This window comes from Cinclus cinclus, chromosome Z (genome assembly GCF_963662255.1).
Source record: "Cinclus cinclus chromosome Z, bCinCin1.1, whole genome shotgun sequence".
Taxonomy (NCBI): Eukaryota; Metazoa; Chordata; class Aves; order Passeriformes; family Cinclidae; genus Cinclus; species Cinclus cinclus.
In genome coordinates this window covers 62,698,648-62,725,082 of record NC_085084.1, presented here as the reverse complement: position 1 = coordinate 62,725,082, position 26,435 = coordinate 62,698,648, and the positions used below count along the sequence as shown (strand labels likewise).

The following is a 26,435-nucleotide window of genomic DNA, read 5'->3' as shown; positions in this document are numbered from 1 at the left end:
CCATACTGTCACTACTCTGATATTGTGGTACATTTTTGAAAGGAAGAAATTAAAACTGTGACACTCAAGATGCACGTATACCATGGATGTATACCAAAGTGTGATGTTTTATATTTGGTGCTTATTTTTTTATCTCCCTAATAATTCAAAACCTTTTTCTTTGCTGTTTCAAAATGCTTAACAGCAGGCTATTTTCAGCAAACTCAAGTTAACTCTTACACATTTTTCCTCAAAAGTAGTAGTTAATTAGGTGCATATAAATATGCATATATGTTTTTGAAGGTTGTCATCAACTTTCTGCAAATGCATTAGTTTTTATTTATTGAAACTTCACCTACTGTTTTATTCTCCAGCCCAGCTTTTCGTGAGGGGACCTTTTAAAAAACTAAACAATAAACCTTTCAGCATTCAAACATAATCAATTTTTTCTACAAGCCTTATTAATCACTTTTATAGCTAATCACCTAGAGCAGTCTTTACTTACTTTGCAGACAAGCAGACTTAAGCAATCAGATACACACCACAGTTTTGTAGTCAGCCTCCTCTGATCAGGAACTAAGTTTCAATAAATTATTTAAGGTACCAGCCTGCTTTCTATCAGATTGCCTCTTTGGAACATTTTTTTTTTTTTTTTTTTTGAGGAAGTACATAAAGTCCTGACTTTAAGTCACCAAAATGTTCTGTTCCGAGTTCATATAATAGTCTAGAGGATTTACAGTTCAGATTGTAAACAGAGACTGACATACAACCCTTTTGAATCAAACTATAAAGACAATCAGCACAATTCACCATATTGCATCATATTCGCAAACAAGCAGGCGATATTTTCCACGAAGCTCGAGTATTTTGCAAAAAACTTAGATTTCTTCTCCAGTCTATAGGATTTTCAAAACCTACATTTATTTAACTATTATGCCTGAAAATGTGAGGACACATCTTTAGCTACAAATAGACTTCAAAAAAACAGTTTAAAATGCTTTGAAGTTTTACAATTTCTACAAAATAACTTTATGTGATATTTTTAAAAAGATATATTCTGTAAGCACTTTTTAAAGCAATTCTCTCAGTTTTGCCAGCTGTTCTCATAGCTATATTTCTTCTCGCCTAAACTTGTTTCATACTTCATGAAACTATTTTTAACGAAAATTTTACGTGTTCAATACAATGTAATTTATGTCTAAGTATTTACTTTTGCATAAATCAAATTTAATTTAGTTATGAAGCTCACTACTGCAATTCACCACCATATATTAAACAAGCAAATCCACATGGAGTTGAGCCAGAATTGTATTTTCAGTATACCAGAAGCTGCATAAGTGAGCTTGAGAGGGAAAAAAGCCTTCAGACAGACTAATAAAAGATTCCGAAATTTTTAAAAGCAGGATGTTATGAATTATCAATGTATATGCTGCTCTAATCTCTAGCTTCCAGTGCTAGACCTCAATACTAACATATTTCAAGTCCTTAAAATCTCCTCACATTCTCATGAACTAACATGTTAAGTAAAAATAATTAACACCTAAGCAATGAAGCTATGAGTGTGTTTATTATGCTTAACATATAGTAAATTTTCAGTGTTCTCATTTCCTGGAGATGAGCTGAGATGTAATAATGGTGTCTCAAGGCTTTCACCCATAATGAGATATTATCAGTTTCCAGTTAAGCAAAACCAGTACAACTCAGACCTTCAAGAATGCATGTTTTGAAGTTTTGCTGGCATCTACATGTAGGTTTCAAAGCAATTTGTTACATTTTATCTTTAGTCCAATATCAAGGACATCCAAAAAACCCTCAAGCATGAAAGGAGAAGGCCTCCCACTGATTTCACTTGGCCTTTGATCAAACCCCAGTGCCTATTCATCATGACTGTGAAGTACTGTCCACAGCTACAAGGCCATAAAAATTCTAAGCAGCAAGGTAGTTTCTTTGTATGAAGCCTGGTGAACACAGATGTACAGACAAAAAAAGGCTTTGGAGTTTTGCCCATGAAGTCATTTTTTGAAATACATTTTTTTTTTCTTTTCTAAATAACCAGATTTGGTATCCTGCATCAAAGAAACCTTAATGTCTTAGTCTTAAAGGACTTAAAGCTTGATCACAGTAACCTGGCCAGTAGCTCTATAGCCGAGTATCAGCCACTGACTGTACGTTCCCTTGCATACTTTCTGAAGAACACAGCACTATGTATGGAGGATCTCACAAAGTTTAGATTTAGCTTTATGAAAACAAAGGCACTAGAACACAGGTATCTACTTGGATTTTTTCCAAATTTCAGAAACACTTACCCTTTTTATTTCCAGCTATTGATGCCTACTACCTCCCACTTTTCTGCTATGGCAACGTGTGTTCTGCACACACATAAAAAGCAGCAAAATTGTCATAGGGAAATTATTTATTTTGATGAAGGAAAAATTTGTTGCCCTAAATATGAAACATGTTTAGAATCAAAAATATGATACCTTTTCTTAATTCCCAAGTAGTCTGATTCTTAGCAAAAAAGAGTATCTTAAATTCCATTTAAAATTCAACATTAATGCTAGATAAAATAATCTATGAACATTGTTTGTCCTGTGGTTTTATGTTCACAGTTGCCTTCCCAGTTCTTGGAAGAATATACAGACAACCCAAAACATTTAATACAGTATTTGAATATCAAGCCTCACTTGCCTGGTGCCCAGGTAATAGGCAAGTCTGAAATCACAAGAAAAGGTCCAGTAACCCATATAATGAAATTAAAATGCTAAAACTCACTGCTTAAATGCCTTTACATATTATTAGAACTAAACCAGCAACAGTCCGCAATTAAATCAGAAAATGCCTACACAAATTCAGCCCAGCTTTTACATGTATATAAAACATAATACGGTCTTCAATTCCTTTAATCTGCCTTCTCCAGCATTCAGTGGGCATATGGACTGTTTGGCTGGCTCATCAATACAAATTTTCACATTTATCTTACAAAATACAGTCATCCTGAACACACAGAGTATGTCTAGTAAGTGTATCTTGTATTTTAATCTTGAAATGAATATAGACTTGCTCCTTTGATAGGCATTTCTGAATTTGATAATACCACTTATTACAAGTTGGCTTTTATTTCTGTGTCCCTCATAAAAGCCTTGAGGCAAGCATGGTTGTTCCCATATCATACATACAGAGATTTAAGTCCAAAACACAGCTGTGCTTGCAGTGCTCAGCTCCTTCAAGAATGCATGGTATCTGGTAAGCATTTTGACATGCTTGGAGAAGTCCCCATGGATTTGAGCAGCACTTACATATAAAGAGCATTTACATAAACAAAACCAGGCTTCTGATGCTGGAAGCCCAAAAAAAGAGAAGCATATCCCTTACTGAACACATTGTTCTAGGGTCAGATGACTAGCTCATAATTAAGCAGAAATGACATTAGAAGTTACTTTTCCACAGCGACATTTCATTTTGTAATAACCCACCCTTCTTTCCTTCCATGATCTTGTACCTTTTTCATTCTGTTTTTCAAATCCAGAAACATTTAAGTATTTCACAAACAGCTTTGACTCCTCAAACACCTAAATGTTTCATCCTTTATACTAAATGAAGCAAAATACAGCTGAAAAATTAGTGTACAATCAAAATATAAAATTAAACAAGATTCTATCATGTCTATAATGGGCACCAGCAATCTACATTTCCAAGCTTCCATATGGTTTTTAACTTTGTTATGAACTTTCATTCTGGGTTGTTTTGTTTGTGGTTTGTTGTTTGGTGGGTTTTCTTTCCAAAGCAGGAATCTGGATACAATACAGATGTTCCTCTCTAAAAAGCCTCCACTGATCAGACAGAACTTAGTTTTTGTTTCTCCCTTGCCTCCTATAGGCTTGGCTCCTCCTTAAAATTTCAAAGGAACAGCAGAAATTAAACACCAGATGACATATATTCCAATTTTTGTCCTGCTCCAAAAGCAGAACACACTCTTCCCAAAGATTATAAGTGATGTAACTAACTTCCCTCAAAACTCACTGTGAAAACTGACAAAATTAAGCCGATTAAAATACTTAAAACCTCCCAAATTCTTTAAAAAAACCCACAAAAAACCCCAACCAAATGAAAACAGCTTCCCCACAAATCAGAAACAGATCCCTAATAGGGAAATGTCTAAAACATTAAAGCCTGCCAGAAAAACATATGCACCAAGTTAATACAAACCATTTCATACACAAGTTCTATTTATAAAATACTTCTTCAACCCTAGCTACCCAATATAATATATGTTTTGTCATCATAGATACAAGTACTGCTTTCTCTCAAACGATGAAAGAAAAACAAGAGATGGCATCTTTCTCTACTGCATTATACAGATGACGAAGTTTTTTAACTCAAAAATTGCCAAGTTAGGCAGAGAACATAATGTACATTAGAAGAAATTATGTACGACTCAAATAATCAACCACAGGACACACCTCTGAAGTTTATCAATGTTAATCTTTCAGGAATAATATAAAATTATGCATTTTAAAACCGGAATTCAAGAGATTACTGAGATTTTTAAAAAATTAAAACAAAAAAAAGAACACAACACAACTCTTAATACTTATTTCTATTCACTGTAATATTTACTCCTCTTATTTGACAGAAGAACAAATAAATAATCTTTTTCTCCACTACAAATTTAAATAAAATGGGAATTATTTTACCATACTTTGAAGAAAGCTTTTTAATAAATAAAGTGTTTATAGACTTCACCTGTAAAAAAATATTCATGCTAATTCTCTGTGCAGCAACATTTATCATTCACAAGAAGAAAAAGCACTTTTATTTGAAACATCATCACATTATAAAACTGAGTTAATTTAAGATTGCTGATTTTTCTGAAAAATTACTTTAGGCATACAGCAATATGTCAAAATAAAACCAGCACATCATAAATCCTTCTGCCTCCCCACCTCATTCTTTCTCAAAACCAGAGAATACTATTTTTAAGTTGAGAACAGTGGAAAAATTGTTGGCTAACTGAACAAGGTGTCAAGGTGAGATATACCAACACTTACAATACAGATTAAATAACAAAATTTTAGCTTAGAATCAGAAGGCTGCAGTCTTAATAATCTGCACAGGAACTAGTAATTTTATCAAAAGTACTTCCAAGATACAGTAAAGATAACATTTGTTAGCTCTGGCTAAGTATTCAAGATTAGAATTGCTTTCAAATATAACAAACATACACATTCTGGAACAATTTTACCAAAATGCGGTATTCTTCAGATGGCTTTTTTAGCTCCTAGGAAAATATACTGCCCAAGTATTACAACAAATTATGTATTTTAATATGGATCCATGTGTTTAAGTCCTTTGCAACATCAGATAAAAAGCTACTGACTTTCCACAGTTCACCAGATTACCTCAGAAAACTAAAATGAAAAGTAAGTTTCTATGTAATCTAGAATCAACAACAGCATAATTACTGCACATCTCTTCGTATTTTATACATTACGCAATATTTCCAGCAACCACAAAATTTTAAGTTTTACCTATTTAATTCAGCCATGCATTTGAAGGGTAGACCAGTAACAAACAGGTGGGGTTTAGCTACATATGTCAGATGTTCTCGCTCTGCAAAAGCACTCATCTAAGTGAAGAACCCGGACAAATAGGGCCAGCAACTAGCGGAAAAATACCACTTCATGATATACTCCCTAACAGAACTAGTAAATAGGAAACAAAAAAGCAGAACTTCCCAATTAATAAGAATCTCAGTTGCCTTTACCCTACCTTTATCTGCTGCCTTCTAAGCATTGCAAGTTCCCTCATATCCCGGAATGGTTGCAGCAAGTACTGGTAGAGCTCTGTAGTTGCTTCTGCAAGATTACTGTAGGCTTCATCTTCCATTTGGTACAGTTCAAGGAGCTCTACCATACTTTCTGTATTCTTATGTTTTTCCAGAAGCTGCAGAAAAAATAGAGGAGTTTTAATGAAAAGATTGGAACACTCCTGTTAAAAATGGAAGTATTTTAAGAAACATTTTTTATCCTATGCTCTTATATAAGTTTCCCCTTCCCACAAAATCACCAGACAAATTAAACAAAGCAAAAACAATCGTAGTCCCCAAAACACATCTTCAATTCAGCCAGTTAAGTATGAGTCCATCTCTGATAACCTTAACTGATCGGCAATCAGACTGATTATTTTTGATTTCCAAAAATTTCTGGAAGGTAATGAATATGAGCACAAAGCAGAAAAAGCAACTTATCATAACAATTTATAATGTAGTGCTCAGGTACACAACTTCAGACACAACTTTTGGTTATCAGAGCAGGGGGAAAAGGAGCAACAGATAAGAAGACAAAAAGAGAAGTTGCATTTTGAACTTTCTACATTTTTGAGAATTTTTGACGTTTTGGTTTTACAGTGCTTTGTCAGTCTGTTTAGATCTACACAGCCCCCACCACACATCAGTGTGGCCTCAGACAGAGAGTAACCTATATAAAACAAAACTTCCTACGAAGTCCAATCATAAAACTTCAAATATATGAACTTTTCATTCATTTTATTTTTACAACAGGAATTACCTAAGCATTAAAATCTTAAAAAAAACTACTTGGAATACTTTAATTCATATTAGAAAATACAACATCAAAGTCTTGTCTCTTTGTCTTTTACTTCTTATGAAGCAAAAAGTCACTTGTTTGTACATGATAGCTACAATATATGGGGGTTTTTTTTAATTGCATATACTTATTTTGCATCTGTTTTGGGTATTTGTCTGAGCAGACTTCACATGGTGCTGGAAACCCTTCACCATTTGTAATGAAAAATATTTATTTTTTAAATAAAAACTAATCTTATACAAACATGTGGAGTACTTAAGGTATTTACAAAGAAAAGATTATCTGAAATGAATTCCCCTCTTATATAATTTTCTAAGTCAAAGTTTCTTGTCCTTTATACTATCATCTCAAAGAGCATATATTCAACAGTCCAAGTTTATTTAAAGTTAACAAAGATTAGGAACACTGTGGAATAAATACATCCTATCTTCTATCAGTTAATTCAGATTGGATGCTAAGCCATCCATTAAATACTCACTGTATAGTGAAATGTGTTTTGAATGGATATGAAAAATGTCTTTCTTCGTAATGGAAAGTTTGTTTTGGAACACCTCTGCAATTCCACCTTTGACGCACTAAAGAAGGTTAGAGAGAGGATGCAGAGCAGAATGCAGAGATGCTTGCAGTAGCTTTATTTATATATTCAGTATTAAACAGCTTTCACTTATTAAGGTTTAGCAGAGAAGAAAGGTCTGTGAGAGAGGATGTAAAACACATGTGAAACTCCTCACAAGGAGGAAGCTCCAGCACAAGGTGAACCATTTTGTTACCTAAAAAATCTCACACAGAGAATTGTTCCTATCAATGTCATTGCCTAAGGTCTTCCATTCTTCCAGTAGCACACAGTATTTTGTACCATTTGAGTTCTCATTGAGAAAACAACCATTGGGCTTGCAGTCTTTAAGACTAGTACTTTATTAACCTTCAGTCTTACATACACATAACATAACCTGTATAGAGACCCAGATATTCCTGGATTTGTGCCTTAAATCCTTAATGAATCTCACACATTATTCCAAGTCATTATTTGTTTTAACCATCTAGTCTAAGAATGCACCATCTTCTTCAGCTCCACTTCCATGTGACTAGGGCCAAAAAGCAGAGTTGCCATGTACCAGCTTTCTCCTACTTTCCCCAGGCACAATCAGAAATCCCTCTGCAGTCCCAAAGCTGTAATTATCCTTCCATCAAGTTACTAAATCTTTCTTCTCAAGCCACCCATTGCAAGAAGGAGCAACTCTACCAGTAGGTGACAATTTCCTTTTAGTTGCTTAGGCTATTAATATCTTACTATTAAATTAACACCACTGTTTCATCATTAAACACTACAACTCTACTAGGACACAAATTCTAGAGGACAACAAAAAATGACAATTTGAGAAAATGTAGTAATTTAAATATCATTTAAATAGTAGTCTTGCGTATATTTATTTCAAGGACAGAAAAGTACCATGCAGGGGCTTTTTTCCTTTTATTCATAGACTGTTCTTAAGCCCTATTTAGTAGTTCTGATATTTTGGTAGATGGACGCAACTTTTCACAAGTTGGAGTGAAAGTGCCAAAAAATGAAAGACCAATTCAATTTTATGACTATTAGAATAGTACAAAGACATCTTAAGGACATGAAAAACTAGTATCTACTTATAACTAGTTGGCTGTTCAGAAAAAAATCAAGTCCATCACTGATAACTGTATGCATAAAATATTGAATTATTAATACATTCCTGTGCATACAAAGTAAGTAAATGTAACCTCATGGTCTTGTCTGTGTTACTCTGCTACTGGGGTTACCCAAAACCTAAATCAAATCCTAATTCTCAACTCCTTCAAAAATACCAAACCTTCAACAAAAACACAGAAGTGAGGGCAGATTATTCATAACCAATTAGTACAGAATATATATATATTTGTTCTTTAACTAGTAACACAAGGTAAGCTTCCATTCCTCACTCCTAAGGCAATGATGTATGCAGGATCAAATTCCTGTTACAAATGAGGGCTTTCTGAATGAAAACGGTGACAAAATTTCATTTAATCTGCAATTTCAGAAAAAGACATAACAAAACATGAAAAATTATTTGGAAACCAAAGAGTATAATCTTATTTGGTTTAATGCGAAGATCAAAGAGCTATTTGCTAGGGGTATTCTTCAATTCTCCAAAACAGATAGGAAAGTAACCAGCCTGAGAGTACTTGTCACATATATCCTCACTACACCCATCCATCTATTCACTAAAAACACTAACCTTAGACATAAAGCTTGAATACTGTGTTCACGTTTGGGACCCTCATTACAAGAAAGGCACCTTAGTGCCTTTCACAGAACTGGTGAATTATCTAGAGAATAAGCTTTTCAAGAATAGCCTAAATAAATCAAAATATCTGACTCCGCCTGGTTAAAAACTGCAGCTCGTCCTAACAGCTACTAAGGAAGTAGAAAGCAGAAAAACTATAGTGTTCCATTGCAATGTGTCGTTCCCCAAGAAGAGAGATGGAGGTAAAGACCTATAAAACATTAAATGGGATTTACAGATACAGCACTTTTCAAAATGGCACAACAGCTTGCTTAAAATGCACTTGAAAATACTTAAGCAAATACCCAATCTTCCCAGGATGAACAGATCAGCTTCTAGGGAAGGTCACCTGAGCTAAACAAACTATAAAAATCAACTCTAAGTTTATTAAACAAAGGGAAATGAGACGGTATAGCTAATACAGCACTTGGAAATACCATTGCCAACCCTCTTCCCTAATCTTGCCTAATGCAGGATGGAGGTTGCTGTGGTTAATCCTAATGGAATGTTACTCCTTCCTTCACTAAATGTAGTTTGTCTCACTGGTGAGTGCTTTTCTAACTGAAGCTTGTAGCTGTGTGGGGATTGGTCTCTTCTCCCAAGCAACTAGCAACAGGACAAGAGGAAATAACCTCAAATTGTGCCAGGTTTAGATTGGATAGTAGAAGAATTTCTTCAAAGAAAGAATTGCCAAGCACAAAAAGCAGGCTGCACAGTGAAATGACTCAGTCATCAGCCCTGGAAGTATTAAAAAGATGTGCAGATGTAGCACTTAGAAGCATGGTTTAGAGGTGGGCTTGGCAGTGCTACATTAACAGTGGGACCCGGTGATCTTAAAGGTCTTCTCTGACTTAAATGATTCTATATAAATGGTTTAAATGAATACAGAACTGCTCTCTCTCACATTTTGGAACTGGAGTGCGTACCAATCATCAAGGCTTCAACAATGTAGTGTGGTATAAGCAGAAAACCAATAGCTTTGATTCTCCTTTTGATGGATGTGTGATGAAGAGTCCAAGTCCTTCACTGCCACCAATCTGGAAGGGGCACTGACATGGGAAACAGATGGTGCAAAACTGGCTGCACAGAGCACCTCCCATTATAACACAGTCTGATGGAGTTTTCCTGTTTCAGATCGAAGTTAGCTGAAGCATTTTTTAAGCTGGCTGCCATCCAGATAGTATTCACACTGCTAGATACCTGGGATGCTGGGGCTAGCACAGAATTAATGCCAAAATGGAAACCACACCCTCCACAGACTCACAGGTAGTTTGATTCTGTAAGCTCCCATTTTCATACAGGCAGTACCTAGTGACGTGACTAGGTACTAGACCTAGTACCTAGACCAACTGAGAACATTAAATCAGGCAGTGTTCATGGTGTCAGCATAAAATACATTAACAGTTTTTGTAGCATGTGTTATACCCCAGTGAGGAACAGCTCTCAGCACAGACATTCAGTGTTACTGCTCATTTACTTCAACAGCTTCAGCATGAATTTTTGACTTTCACAATTTTTAAATTACATTATTTAAAGAAGTGGGTGGAGGAGAGTAGAGTAACATCCTGTACAGGCCTGACTAGCTCTATACCCATTGAATGCTGCATTTATTTTAAGAATCATGTTTCACAGATGTTACATTGTTCACAACTAAATGAATCCATATATTTTAGGCAACTATTATGCAGATACACTCCAACCAGCAGGAAACACTTTAAAAAAATTTAACAGGACATATATTTGAACTATATAACAAAGATTATTCCTGTCTCCTGTATTTTTTTATTTTGTTCAAAAAGCTTTAAAAGCATTACAGCAGACAGTGTAATTATATGCAGGTTGACCTCAGCTGGGCACATAATCCAAAGCTTGATTTAATCAAAGAGGAGTCAAGTCTTACATTTCCTTTGCTAATACTACTACAAAAGTTCCGCCCCCCCCTTTTTTTTTTGGTGCATTATATAAAACCATTGGGATATGACACAAACATTTAAGATAAAATCAGCCATAAAGATATTTTTTCAGTATCATCTTAAGCTCCTTCATACTTCTGATATAACTACAGAACACTAAATTTTGCTATGAATTTAGATTATCAGAAGCCTGACATTTCCAAGAAGAGTTCTTAAAATTTCAAATTGAAGCATACTCAGTTATTGAAGTTTCACAGGTAAAACTATGGATAGCTGTTGTTAGAAGTACAGTACTGCAGACAGAATAGCTTTAGATACTCCATCCTTTTTCCTGAGAACAGCAGTCCTAAGAGTAAAATTCTCAACCCTCCTGACAACACACTGGCAATAGTCCACAGTGAGCTTCACACAATGAGCTATAAATAAGCAAAGCTAGAGAGCACATAAAATCTGTGTGCAAAATGTTAGAAACTCAATTTAGAAGGCAACTTTTTTGCATCACAACATGCATAGAAGTGTTTCTCTTTAAACAAACAAAAGAAATCACTGCTTAAAGCAAATGCACTCCCACATGCTCTGACAATAAGCAGAAGTCCCAATTATATGAAATCTTTACTACAAGCAAACTGCTTTTCTCACTCTTACAAACATGTGGTCCTGTACTTAAATGTCACCCTTTACAGTTAAGAGATTAAGACTTGCCAGGATATCCAGCTGTTCACATGATTGCATTGCCATCAATAATCCTTACCCTTCTGGTAAAAAAAAAAAAAAAAAAAAAATCAGTTGCATTACTGTAGCAGTAACAGGCCAAAGCCTGACTCTCCCACACACATCTAAAGTACATTTTACTGCTAGGACAGAAATCATCTAATAGAACACAAAATCTAGAAAGAGAGGGAGGATGTCAAACAAATTAGATAATACTGACTAGCCTAGGAAGTACTGGATCCTGCACTACATCTGTCTACTCTCTTAAGATTTAAAAAAGATAAAAACAAGTGAATTCCATGCTAACTTATTTGGAAACAACACTGCAATTGACCACCTACTGCGTGCACAAGGAGTGCCCAGTTTTTTCAAAGAAGCTTCTGCAGACAGGGAATTAAAGTGTATGCTGATGCAATGCCAAGGTTACAGTTTTTAAAATGGTTGGTTAAAGAAGAACTGAGCTAATTCAACTAATTGAACCAAAAGCATGGATAAAACAAAGTCCATATGAATTAAAAAAAAAAAATAGCAAACAAAAGAAAACCGAACAGAAATAAAGGAAAGCAAAATACAGGGTGTTTAAAACACAAAAAATTAAAAAAACTTCCCTAAGGTGTGTCATCTAGGCCTCTGAAGAGCTACTGATACAAAACAAACCATGTTATTCCCCTTCAAACCCTACTTAAAACAGTCCTTTACCTGCACACAGCGAGCCTTAGTACATGTGTGTGCAGAGATGTCCTGGGTGGGTGGGTGGAAAGGCTTTTATACCAGCAGACTACAGAAGTGGCATCTGTGAGAAGATGCCAGAAGTGTCTCCATGTCCAACACAGCTAAAGCCAGTGAGCTGCAAGATAGACCTAGGATTTGGCCAAGGCCAAATCCATCAGTAACCACAGTAGCACATCTGGGATAATGCACTTAAGATGGGGAAAGAGCACTGGCACAACAACTGCAAAAAGGGAGCAAGAACAACTCTGCACACACAGAGGCCAGTGAAGAAACTGAGGGAGGTTCTCCAACCATCAATGTTGAGACACCATTGTAGCCTGTGGAAGACCCCACACAGGAGCAGATGAATGGGCCATTTCATTGGGAACCCATGCAGGAATAGGCTCCTGGCAACCTGTGGCCCCATAAACAAGGGAGCCCACACTGGAGAAGCTCTCTGACAGGACCTATGATCTCATGGAAGACAGACACTGTTCCCCAAAAACTGCACCCAATGAGATGGACTTACACTGTCAGAAGTCCACAGAGGTCTGTCTCCTGTGGGTGGGTCCCCATGCTGGAGCAGGGAAAAATATGAAGAGGAAGTGGTAAACACATGATGAACTGACTACAACTCCCCTTGCCTGTCCTCCTATGCCATCCAGGGAGAGGAGGTATAGAAATCAGTAGGGAAGTTGAGCCCAAGATGAAGGGAGGGATGGTGTGAAGATGTTTTATGATTTGGTTTTATTTTTCATTATCAAACTCTGATTTATTGGCAATAGATTAAATTAATTTCCCCAAGCTGATTCTGTTTTGCCTATGACAGTAACTGGTGAGTAATCTGTCCTTGTCTCGACCCATGACCGCCACCATTTTATTGCCCTATCCAGCTGAGGGCAGTCAGAGTGGCTCTGGGCACCTGGTGTACAACATCTACCCACTGCAAGGACATACCCAGGAATGTATGACCAGCAGAGATTGCTTGGCCTCTTTTCACTCCTACCACTGATCCTCATTTATACACAGGTTAATAGCTCCTGGACAGTAACAATTACTGTCTGAAAAGTAATTGAAAAAATTGTCTGAAAAGTGTCTTACACTGAAAGACAGGTGTTTGCTAAGAAAGGCAGAAGCCTCCCTTTGAAATGAAAAATGTGATCCCTCCTCCCTACAAATTATTATAATTTTGGAATTAAGGGAGCTTTCAGGCAAAGATATGGGGGTAGGAATAACAGTTCTTTACTAATCTAACAAGACAAACAGGAACAACACCAGCTATGAAATTAGCCACAAACAGAACAGTAACTCAGTCCCAGTCCCTTTCTGGCTGCAGGCACCTTTTCCCTGAGCTGCAGTTCCCGGTGCTGGGGGCGGGCGGGTCCCGCAGAGCTGCAGGAGGGCTGGGGGTGATGGCAGCGCTGTCCCAGGGGGAGAGAGAGATGGAGAGAGAGCTCTCCGCTCACGGTGTCGGTCCCGATGCTCAGCAGAGTGCTGGATGGTGGCAGGTTACAGTGAGAAGGCAGCAGGGCAGGGTCTGACAGCAGTGAGGATGGCTCCCGATGCTGGGATGGAAGGGATGGAGCTGAGGCACCAATCGTCCTTCTCATCCGAACTCCGCGGGGGAAATGGGCTGAGCCAGAGCCTTCTGTCTGCTCTTCTGGATGTTTGGATATCGAGGGGTTTCCCTCTTCTCTCCCCTCCCCCCTTGCCACCAGGGCCCGGTCAACAGGTATCTTAGCATGACAATGGGGAAAATTCCACAGAGGGAAAAGGGAAAGAACCAACCCCCAACAATTACCTTTGTCTAGCCCTTTTACACTGCCTACCAAAACACACCTCATTTCAACATACTACCTGTAACACAACTCCACAGAAAAAGAAAATAACTGAACTGAGTACGGAAAAACCGAAGCAGTATTTTAATGCAGCCAAGTAGAGCCAAAACATTACTTCCACATATGCATCATTACTGAACAATGCAACTTCTCTCCTCCCACACAAAATTCGAAATAGAAGTCCCATCAGAACTATGTACATATATAACTTGTTGGAAAAATCACAAGGCTCGGGCATAAAGTTGTCAGCTCTGACAAAAATATATGGCACACTAGATCTCTTCTGAAAACTCAAAAAGGAGATGTCGACAACTGAAAACTATGCATCTCCTTCCCTATAAACAAGACAAACGTGCAACACCATGTGGAGGGTTTTTTAAGCTGGTACCACTCTGGTCACCTTACCTTACTGTGTGATGTGGCCATGCCACTCCTTAGTCAGACTGCCATGTCAAATGAGTGTCTATAAATACCAGGTATTAGTCTGAATTTAGTGTATTACTTAGAATAGGACAGCCACAGATGAGCTACAGAAATCATGGCAAACAAGGACTAACTGCATGGGAACACTTCTAGTAGAAGTGTTAGGTTTTCCTTTTCCTGTTAGTGACACAGAAATAGGTATTCACATTGTACCATAATTTCATTAATTAAATAGATCTGTTCATATCTGCATTTCAGAGTTATTATGGCATTACAGGACTCCTGTCCTCTGAAAAGGGGCAAAATAATTAAAAGATAAAGTCACTAATGAATCACTGATTGGCTGGAACATGGTAACTGAACAAAAAGACCTCTAGGCAACACCTCACCCTGAAGGCTTGGCAAAGAACTTACTTGACACATATCCTAATGAGTTCCAAGTAATTCTTTTTTCTGGAGGTCATAAGACTGAGAGCATACGTTATATAAGTGTTCAGGCCGTGCCATAAAATAGTTTAACATTTGGTTCACAGATTGTCTTCTTCTATCCGTCTTAACTATGCTGTTAGTCAGGAAGATATACTCAAGAGCATCAAAAATGACAACTATCTAAACAAACAAATACTTGCATAGGACAATTACATTTAGTTAGCAGGTATTATAGTGCTAGTGTTAAAATCTTTCACATGTCATGTTGGGACACAGGCCTAGACAAATGCCCACCTCCTGTAAAGAGCAAATGTTCTTTTATGAAAACAAAGAACACTTGATGGAATGGAAAAAATTAAAGAGGTATAATCAATTTCACTGTGAAGTCAGCTCATGGGAATTAGATCAGCAGCACTGAATTAGTACTCTTAGCAGTTTTACAGTGCATTTGGCATGGTAGCAAATAAATCTCGGATGTCTGATAAGTCTACTGTTAGACTTTAAAAAATTAATTCAAAAATCTAATTCAAGTACAGCATTATGACTTTCTAAATACTTGTGTGCATGAATTTACTTTTTAAAGCGGACCTGACAGCTTGCTCCTATCGCAAGAAGATTCTACTTCCCATCCCCTCTTGCCTCTCTTCTTCCCAGTTTACTCCAGTTCCATGTTCCTCCTGCTCTCAGGTGCTCTCTTCTCCACTTCACTGGCTTTATTATTCAGATCCTTCAACAAAACCAGCGTCTGGCAAAAAACTACTTTGTGGTCTCTCTTGGAGTAATTTACTGAGGTTTATTGAATTGAATCAGCATACTGCAAGGACAGAGAATCAGAACAGGAAGGAACACAAAGCTGATGGGTGGAGGACAGAAAGTGATAGCATCCCCCCCTGTCAACACTAGCAAACTCATGATCCAGTTCTTCAGCTCCCTTCAACATCACAGCTGATGAACCACCTTTAAGCCCAGGTGACAGAGGTGAGGTAACTCAAATGGCCCTGTGTATTCTTTCAACACTGGTAGAGTTTAGCTTCTACAGCACCTTATACAACAGTGCAACCATGGAAAGGCAGGCCTAATAAAGAGCATTTTGCATCCCTAAATACAATTTTTAAAGCTTCCAAACCCAAATAATGGGTATTTTATTTAAAAGTTGAATATATCCAAAAAAAGCCAAGAACACATTTATAGTCCACTATTAAGAACAAAAGACTAAATAAGATACCAAGAAAATCCTTAGATACCATATCATGCCCATTTTCCCTCCTACCGTAACAAGAAATACAGTAAATTACAAGCCATTAAATCACTTTCATAACAGAACAGTATTTCAGGCAAAAAAAATTCACAATAACACCATGGATTCTGTGGTGCTAATTGTTTGAGTTGGTTTTATTCCTGCTCTTAAGGAGAAACAAAGGGGAAGGGATACTCAGTTTAAATGTTAAAGGGAAAAGAAAATCCATGTGTGATAAAGCAGCATGATAAAACACATTTGAAATTATACACACCATTTACCTATACACTGAACTCCAGAACACCTCCAATATTGCAAGCAGTCAAGTAGTTTGGAATTTTTTAACCTCCTCCCATATAAGATTTTTTTTTCTGAATTATCCTATTCTGACATGACAAAATTTTGCAATTTAAGGTTTGGACACCTGATGATCATGAACAAGTAACACATTACTGAAGGCTGAAAAATTTGGGCTCTAGCCACAGGGCTATTTACACTGTAGAAAAATTACAAACTTAGAAACTTCTAGAACTCATCTATAGATTCTTCCCCTCAGAAGTTTCACAACTAATTAATACATTCATATATTTTTAATTTCTTATTTTTCTTCTTCATTTTTAAAATTGCTTTTCAACAGATAGAAAACACAGCGTTTTTTGAAGTCCAGGTTTCCTTTAAAAAAAAAAGCCCTAATCAAAACTTGTTCTATTTTAAGCATGGCGTTCAACTAGAAAACACAGTAAGGTTCCAGCTAACATAATAAGCTATGATTTTAAGTTACTGAAAATCTTTTACAGCACTCATTCCCTAGAGTAGCTCAAACAAGTCCTGATGCAATACTGTCATGTGAAAAGTTGTGCTATTATTAATTTTAGATGACCCACATAAATTGTCTGCAAGTCATCACAAACAAATGTTAATTGATTATTTAAATAACATTTTTCGGAGGAAAAAACTTATCCAGTTCCCTCACACTAATATCACAGCATTTTTCCAAAGGAAGGTCAGAAGCACTTGCCTACAAATACATTTTGGAAAGTATTGTAGCAGTAGATAATGAGAAATTTGGGTTGTTTATGCATTTAACAAATCAGAAGTACTCAAGTTCCTTTAAAACAAAACTTGAAAGTTTGCTGAATGACTGGGAGTGTTTTCTAACACCCTTCCAGAAGCAAATACTTAAAAAAAAATAAGTCCACCAAGTGCTCAAATTTGTCTGAATGGATAATGTTTGTCATTAATCATCAAAAAAACTCAGACATAGATTTGATATATTCCTACAAAATAGCACAGAAAAGAACAGATAGAAAACCCAGAGGTAGAGTCAAAGGTTTTGAACTGAAATCTGTATCTACCAAAATTTTTGTAACTGGTGAGTGGAGTCACGCCAATACATCACACATGTTCCATCTACATCTACAGCCAATGGCTCCAGGTGACAGCGTCTAAAGGCTGGCTTGCCAGGGAAGCTGTCTTCTCATCAAAACAGACACATAGACATACTGACTAACTTCCTGATGCTCTGTAGCCTTAGAGTAACATTTTCCCTCTTCTCCTGTCCTATCTTCCTTCTCTCTCTACCATATTATTAATGACTAGGTTTTCATTTCTTGCAAAAATAAAGTTTGGCAGATGTTTCTTTAGCTGGATTGAGCCCTAACTTCAGCTGAAGTTGTCTCCAGTAACAGCAATTATCATGCTGCACAGCAATGCTATGTTCCTAATAATATTAAAAAAGAAATGTTAAAAGCACATCCTCAAAAACAAAAAATGTAGTCATTTCCAAAAATCTCTGCTTCTCAATGCCTCCTTTAGCTTTATGGTAGCAATATTTACATATGTAAAGCACACAATCCTCCTTGACTATTAGTAAGCAGTGTCTTCATGTTACAGAAATGTAAAAAGATTAAATTTTGAATCTGCTTTCAAATTCAACACCTGCCAGGGTAATAATACCATGTCAGCAAGAAAAGGAGAGGAAAAAAATGTTACTGGCTTAAGAAATAAATTTTAAACAACATTTACTTTAAGGGAGGACACTGAATTGAAATGAAAGAAAATAACAATGGTAAAAAATGAGAAAAAATACGCAAGACAAAGGTAAGCACGAATAAAGTACAACCCAGTATCATTTCTTAATAATTAAGGAAGCTGTGAATCCTGACTACCACAATAGATTCTAGAATATACATGAATTATACAGGTTGTTCACAACTCTTCAAAATATTCTGTCATTTGAAAATGCTGCAAAGTGGTACCAATAATTTGAAACAAAAACAGAAGAATATTTATCTCTACATCTATGGAAGAAAGGGGAATATCAAATTAAATTATCTCAACATCAGTATACTCCCCCAAGTAACAGTCATAAATAGTTACCCAATACCACTTTAGGCAGTTAAAAAGACCATATACTGCATTTTATTTCTTTTTCTTTCTTTTTTTCTCTTCCACATATTTGGATAAGGAAATTATGAGATTTGCAAGCTGCTGTATTCAGTTTCTAGAAATTAAGTGTAGGCTTACTAACTTATACTGCTATATTCTACAGAATGTACTCTTACTTTTCATCTAAGATTTAAATTCCATCAAGAAAGATCTGATTTTTCAAGTCAATGTGTTTTTCTTTGTGTACATATAAATTGCCCATGTTTTGAAGAAATGTACATTGTTTCAGGCACTCTGACTTTTGGGTACAGCTGCAGCATTCACTGTCAACTTGCTCTAGCCCAATACTAGCCAGAGTATTAATATCACGTAGGTGTCTCCAAAGAGCTTGGACGCTACCTGCCAGTTCTTCAGAGCATACCTTACAGCTGCTGACATATTTTATTTTAGTATTAACTTACAGTAATAATTTAGCACTCAAACACCTTATTTACAAAGGATTTATAATCCAAAAAGTGTTACCTCAATAAAACATAAGTACCAAAATAAGCATTCCAACAAAAGTAGCTTGGACTTCCCATATGCTCAACATTAGTCTTAACTCTGATCTCCTCATGTCAATAGGAGAAAAAAAATTCACAGTATCTTAATCTTCCGTGCTCCCAACATTAAATCCAAACCAGTGTTCTGTTTCCTCCTAAACTGCCCTATGTATCTTCTACACTGAACTACTGCAGTTCATTCAGCTACTCTTTCTTCTTGTGAAGAAAGATGTTACATTGATTTTGATGGAAACACTACTACTGCTAACATTTTTTCCATGTTACCAGAACACTGAATACTTTGTTTCTAATGTTTTATATTTACTTTTCCATTATTTTTTGAGTCTGATGTTGAAAGTCTCTTTAAATCTTATTGTGCTTAGATGCACATCATTGAACAGCAACCAGTCACCTCACTTTTGGAAAATTTCCACTTTTGTTACAGGGGCTCACTACCCACCATATAAACATTTATTTTAGAACTGAATCCATGTGGCCAAAAACAATGAGATAAAGTTCTTCTAGTTACTGAGACAGTCCTGAATATCATTTATTACTACAATATTAGAACAGTTTCGACAAAACAAAATATTATCAAAAAGGTAAATAACATCCAATAAACAGAAAGGAGTGACAATATTGAAGAAATATATGCTAGAAAGCAACAAATGTGACATTCCATTGCATATAACTGAACCAATTCCTTGACACTTCCTCTAATTTGGCAAGCATATTTTATTAATTCACTCAAAAGAATACTCAGTTTTCTACTAAACATGCAAAAGGAATTTAGAAAAACCCTGATTATGAAGGAAATAAAGCGACCATATAGTTTTCCATTAAAAAATGCTACATTTTCTTCTAATACAGATTGTTACTGTAACAAAATATTTACTTTTCCTTAGCCCTTCTAGTTCTTTGAATCAAAGGAAAATTAAGCCAAGCAGGACTACTTTCATGCTTAGCAAATACATCACCATACAGGAGATGGAGAATAAAAATAGCAGTAGATCCTCTCTTTCAAGGCAGTCTAAAGTCAGCCACCAAAGATAAGATGCTTCCAGAATTACTTCAGAATTTAATCAGGCACTTTAAAAGTGTTTGAACTTTTACATTTAAAAAAAAATAATAAAGAAGATACACAGAGCAGGGATACAAAATGGTCTTTGTCTACCTGTAAACACTGGAATTTATAGATTTTATAAAGCAAAAAGAAAACCAAAGCAAGCTTCTGACTAGTTTTATACCTGGCACTCAAGATCTATAGTCCACCAAATTTCAGTCTACCAGAGCTGAAGACCAAATTTTAGTCTAAGAGCTGTACAAAGTAGGAGCATTCCCAGGAACTGCTAATTCAAAGATGCTGAAGTAGACATGTAACAATACAGATAGGCTTCTCAAACTCTCAACTTGTTATGCAAAAGCACACAGTGAAATGTGTCTGGGGCATGACTAAGCTACCCATCCCTCTTGATTAGTTTACACTACACCACTTTTTATTCAGGAAAACATGACTACCTTCAGCCTTCTGAAAGCACAGAATGGACAGAGATACAGCACCATTACTGACATTAATAACAGAAATCTACCAACATCTACATTTAGCCTAGAAAAACTTCTGTATATAGGAAGAACATAAACAGGAAACTGGCAGGACCAAGAGTACAGACGCAAACATTTTCTGCCTTCTTGACACAAAGTTCAGGATTTTGGAAATACTGTCCAGGAAACTGGAGTCCCAAATAAGGATTCAACGGTATACTCTCTGTTGAAACATCATTTTTTTATCTTTTACCTGAGTACCAGAAAATTTTTTCAACAGGTATAAGCCTAATGAGCAAATTTTTAGTTTAAATAAATTCCTCAACTGTTTCAAAATTAATAGTTTTATTTGGGAAAAAAAAGTGCTACTTCAAAACTGCAAATGAGGCAGAAGAAATCAAACCCACATCATACAGCTCTTCTAAAACTAATTTACTTACTCATCTTGAATCTGTTTCTACTTTTAACATGCTTATCATTTATTAAATACCTAAAATTTGGACTGAGATAAAATTATATTACAAAAAGCAACAATTGCTAACTGCTGTGAAAATAAACTGAATTGTGTGTAGTTTATGGAAAGCAAAGAATGTCCAAGCAGGGGATGATAAAACAATGAACATGAGGTTTGGTTGCTCACTTTGCTTCTCCACCCCAAAGAATATAAATCAAGAGAAACTTGAAGCATTTCACAACTTATAGCCTAACCAAACAAAGGAATTTGTCCTGGGAAATAGAAGACGTATATTAAATAACTATAAACCACAGAGGCACATTTTAAGATGCTAAGTCAAGGTTTTGGGAGCTGCAAAACTTTACATCAATGAAGACCCTTCACATTTCTTCCTAGAAACCATTCTTGCTCTCAATGAGAATGATTGATTGAGAATGCTTCTCAATCACTTCCTCTTTTCCCAAAAAATTCTTGTAAGACACAAAAAACTGTGTCTTTAAAATAGCTTGTATCCAACATTCCTGCTGATTATCAGCTGACAGAATTCCAGCACAGATAGGAAAGTTAACTGTGAGATAAAACATGGAGTCAGTAGGTTTTCTTTAAAGTACAAAAACCTTTACCTCAGAAATACCAAGCAGTGCCCATCATCCACTGCTTCATTTGCTTAGAATTGCAATGACAAAGAGTATCAGTATTTGCTTAAAGAAAAGACATTTCCTGTAGACCAAGTAAACCCCTCACAGGTAGGGAAAGGAGAAACTTGAGACCAAAGAGGGAAAGAGCAGGTCATTCCATTGGTTTCTTTTCTTAAACATGAACTACCTTTAATTAAAAAAGGATCAACTTACACAACTGACAGAAGTACAGGTGTATAGACTTTAGGTACACTACCAGACTAGTTATCGTAGGAAAGCAGGTTGTGCAGTAGTCAAATACATACATAGGCTCTGCCATTTTGTCTGCACCAAGTTCAGAACATTAACACAGAATAAAATCATGTAGCTTAGAAAACCAATTTATTTTTGCCAGTAGTGCTGGTAACAAAATAGAAATTGAGATTCTCCAAGAAACAAATAGTTCTTGCCCAGTAATTCTTAAGTAGTATTTCCTCAAAAACACCTCATCCCTTGAGTTAGGTATCCAGCTCTCAAATTCTGTTTATCAGCAATTTCTCTCATCCTGCACAGCTCCCTTTAAAAACCACTGAACTAAAGGTTAAATCTAATCTAAGCATACACTCCCAAGCATTCATGCAGCCAAAAAAGCAGTGAAAGATGATATGTTTTCATATTCTGTAGACTAAAACCACTGCTGAACCTTATCAGACTAATTACCGATTGTATACCAAACAGCAATATTTAATTCAGTCCTTTAAATAGACATTAAAAAAAAGAAAAATCAAAACTATATACCCTAATACAACAGTTTGGAAATAAACTTTTACCTGGCAATGCTATACTTGGATGTTCCTACTGTGATTACATCATTGCTACTACAATTTTCTCATACTCTGTAACTCCAGTCACCAAGGAAAAGCTTGGCCTGAATTCTACACACTCAAAACTATGCAATCAGAGAGAAAGAAGATATATTCACACTCCATCAAGGAGGAGAAAACAATCACTACCAGCCGTTTTTTAAAAGCATATTGGCAGGATATATGTGGGTAGCTGAAGCAGCCAAACTTGACCTATATCCACAACAGAATTAAGACGATGCTTGCAAAAATAAAGAACAGTGTAACCTGACTCATAGTCACACCTTGATAGATCCGGGTACATTCTGGACCAAGGCCACTGAAGCACAAAAACAAGTGTTGAATTCTCATTTTATACAGGGGAAATCTGGGTCCTCATACAACCCAAACCATGAAGACTGAGAAAGTGTAAAAATTCTCATACACTGATGCTACAAGTTAGTTAGAGTGGCTCAACTACTCTGTCTAGAACACTGCATGGTGTAATAGAGACATGAAGGGTCCTGAAACATCCAAATCTTGAGAAAGAACAAGAGCAATACAGCAAATACTCACTAGGACCAGACAGCTTGCTTTTCTTTTTAATTCCACCTCCAGGAACTTCTCAGCTGAACAGAAGTTCTGCTTACTCCAACTCCACTGGAAAACATAATCTCGCTACATAAACACCAGATTCAGCACCCAGAGCCTGTATGAACCTGGAATTTTTTGGTCTCAAACGCTTAAACTGTACTAGCAAAATAAACACCACATGTTGCTGCTCTCAGTTAACACAAAAAAAAAAAAAAAAAAATAAACAGACCCCAACACATTCTGGTGCAAAGCAAAGCAAGAACAGAAAACATGGAAGCAAAATCTTGCCATATCCATCGGATATTCAGTTGCTAATATCTACATTTGATTGCACAGAAAAAAGTACTGAGCCACACTCAGGTGAGTAGGGAAAGCTGCACCTCTTTAAATCCCTAGAGACCTTGTAAAGGTTAAGCCTCGTTTTTCTCACTAAGGAACAAGAAAGAAAGAACAAGAACGACTAAAAGAGATGTCACAAATTAAACTAAATGCGACACTAAAGTGGCGGCATCTGGACCACGCAGTATCCTCACCTCCTGAATGCGCCTGCGGGCCCTCTGGAGCACCTCCTCGTACCCCTTCTGTCGCAGCTCACTCAAGCTCTCGTAATACTCTTCAGGGTCGTCGGTCTCGGTGAAGAGCACCTGCGAAAGGATCTTCCAGCCACAGGTATCCAAGCTGTGAACCAAGTAAACTTGCAGCTTGTAGCAGAGAGCGTCCATCTCCTGCTCGGATAGTTCCGGCGCCCCGAAGAGCACCGTCCACATGCCCGAGGGCTCCTCGGGGAAGGCAGGCAGGTAGGGCTCCAGCTCCGAGTTCACCGAGCACAGCTGCTGGTGCACGGCCCGCAAGTCCTGGAAGGAGAAGAGGCCGGCCCAGCTGCACTCCTCCCCCGCCGGCTCCGCGTCGGGAGCGCCCAACTCGCTCGTCCGCGGCGCCGAGGGCAGCAGAGACAGCCCGGCGGCCACGTCCTCCTTCCCCAGCTCCAGCACTTCGATCTCCTCGGCGGCACCTGCCGCCTCCGGGACACGCTGCGGCCTCCGGGCCGGGCTGCCCTTGGCGCGCAGCGGGCTCTTAGGCAGCGCCTCGGCCCGGGGATGAGCGCAGCCCCGGGGCGGCCCCGGGTCCCTGCGCACCGCAGGGCCGCCAGCCTTGGGGACGGCTCCGACCTCGGGGCTGCCGCGGCGCAGCTCACGGGAGCCGCTGCGCTGGCGCTGCGCCGTGCGGTTGTGGCAGGTGATGGCGAACTTGCCTTCGATCTCATTCCAGGCCACGATGAAGGCGAACTTGTGCTTCTCCCTCTCCTGGAAGGCGTGCGGCCTGACGGCCACCCAGTCCGCCTCCAACGTCTCCTCCAAGGCGAAGGCGGACATGGCGCTGCGCGACTCCGCACACGGCCACACGCCGCCCGCCCTCCGCGCTCCCGTCCCGTCAGCTGCTCGGCAGCCCCGCAACGCCTTACCGCCCACCACCAGCCATCTTAGCGGCTGGAGTGCGAGGGGGAGGGGTGCGCTGCTTCCCCACCGGAGCGACGAGGGAGGAAAGGCGGACGGGGATCGCCTCCTCCCGCTCCCCGCGCGGGTCCCGCCGGTCACCAACGCGGACAATGCGCAGCGCCCCCGCGCAAGCACCGCACGCGTCACGTGGGGCGGGATCTGTTTACAAGCGGCGGCGCTGCGGCAACTCCTCGCCGGCCCCGCCCCCCGCGCGGCTTGCGGCAGCCCCGCCCCCCGCGGCGCGTTCCCCCATTGGCGGAGGGAGGCGGGCGGAGCCTCGCGCCCCAGCCGCGCCGCGGAGCCGCCACGCTCGCTCTCCCTCGGAGAGCGACGCCCCGCCCCTTCCCTCGGAACCCTCCGCGGCCGTTCGGGAGGCCCCGCGCCGCGCGGAGAGGCCGCCAGGGGGCGGTGCGGAGGGCCCGCTCAGGCAGCTGAGCGGGAGGGAGGGAGGCGGCGTGGCGGGGAATGGCTCCCCGGCTGTGGTGTGTCTTGGTTCTGACTGGAGGTTGAAGAAAAACACTTCAAAGATTAGCTGTCAGGAGCGCCTGGCGGCACGCCGTGCAGCAGGAGTCTGCACTCCTGGTTAGTCTGCAAAAGAGTGCTGCTTCTGTGACGAGTCCTGGCGACGAGGGCATGTTCCAAAATAGCTGTCTTGAGGCGGTTTGCTTTGTAACTGAGGGAAATTGCCCGGAGATTTGGCCTTCTGTGCTCACGTTGGCCAGTTCTCGGGAATATCAGTGCCTGCCGTCTGCCCAGGTTGCCTATTTTATTGCAAATCACGTAGGTTTCGGTGAGGTTGGACAGATAACTCTCGCAAACTTGTGAAGGGAATGATCAATCCCCTGTGATGCTGACCTCAAGGGAAGTTCCTTCCTGGTGCCCTTTGGGATATCCCATTTCTCCTCATGTACAAATGAACAAAAATACTTCTTACTAAAACAAACCCAAAACATTTGCATAAAAAATAAGATTGCTGGGCAATATGCATTGGCCCATATTGTGGGGTGACCTTGGCTGGGTGCCACTTTATCATCCCCTTTTTCAGCTTTTCTCTCCCCTCAAAAAAGGAGAAAAAGTAAATTGGAAATCAATCAGTAGGTTGAGATAAGATAGTTTACTGAAGCAAAAGCGAAAGGTTGCATGCAAGTTAAGGGAAAAGACATATTTTATTCTCTACTTACCAGCTGCGACTGATAGCTGGCCATTTCCTGGGAAGCAGGGCTTCAGCACAAGTAGCCATTGCTCTATAAGGCCAACATAAATGACATGCCTCCTTCTTCTTCCTCGTTTTGCTAGCTTTTAGATCTTTTATGTTTTATGATACTTATATATCATATGCTATAAAGTACTCCTTTGCTCTCTTTGGGTCAGCTGGCCTATTTGTGTCCCTTTCCAAGATCTTCTCACCCCCAGCCTATTGATGTGGGGGGCAGAATGTTGGGAAGACAGTGCTGGTGTTGTGCCAGTGCCGTACAGCAGAAGCTGAACACTGCTGTGTTATCAACACCTCTGTAGCTCCCAGTGCAAAGCACAGCACAGTGAGGGCTGCTGTAAGGAAAATTAACTTCATCTCAGCTGGACCAAATACAGCCCATCAGTGATGTTGTCCTGCTCCAAATTAGAGGAAGCACCAAGGAAATTAAAAGAAAAAAGTCATTAGAATATGCCAGGAAAGCCAGAGTGAGTTACAGCCTTTTTCTAAAGTTACAGTATTGACTAGCATCCTGTCCTTGGAGGCTGAAGTATTTGAGAAGGGCCTCTGGCAGTCCAAACATTCTCTGGACATTAACCAAGCAGCCCCATGTATGCAGAATGGAAGT

The 26,435-nt window shown here is 38.7% G+C and overlaps 1 protein-coding gene across 1 annotated transcript in view; it reads right to left on the bottom strand.

Annotated features, from left to right (window-relative positions):
* Positions 1 to 24,727, bottom strand: part of JMY (junction mediating and regulatory protein, p53 cofactor) — a 62,858-nt gene extending 38,131 nt beyond the window's left edge. Inside the window, exons 1-2 of the mRNA XM_062513734.1 lie at positions 23,653 to 24,727; positions 5,749 to 5,922 (exon numbers count right to left, since the gene is read on the bottom strand). Coding sequence (XP_062369718.1) covers positions 5,749 to 5,922; positions 23,653 to 24,492 — 1,014 coding nt within the window. The 5' untranslated portion in view covers positions 24,493 to 24,727. The remainder of the gene's footprint in view (positions 1 to 5,748; positions 5,923 to 23,652) is intronic.
* Between the last annotated feature and the right edge of the window lie 1,708 nt (positions 24,728 to 26,435).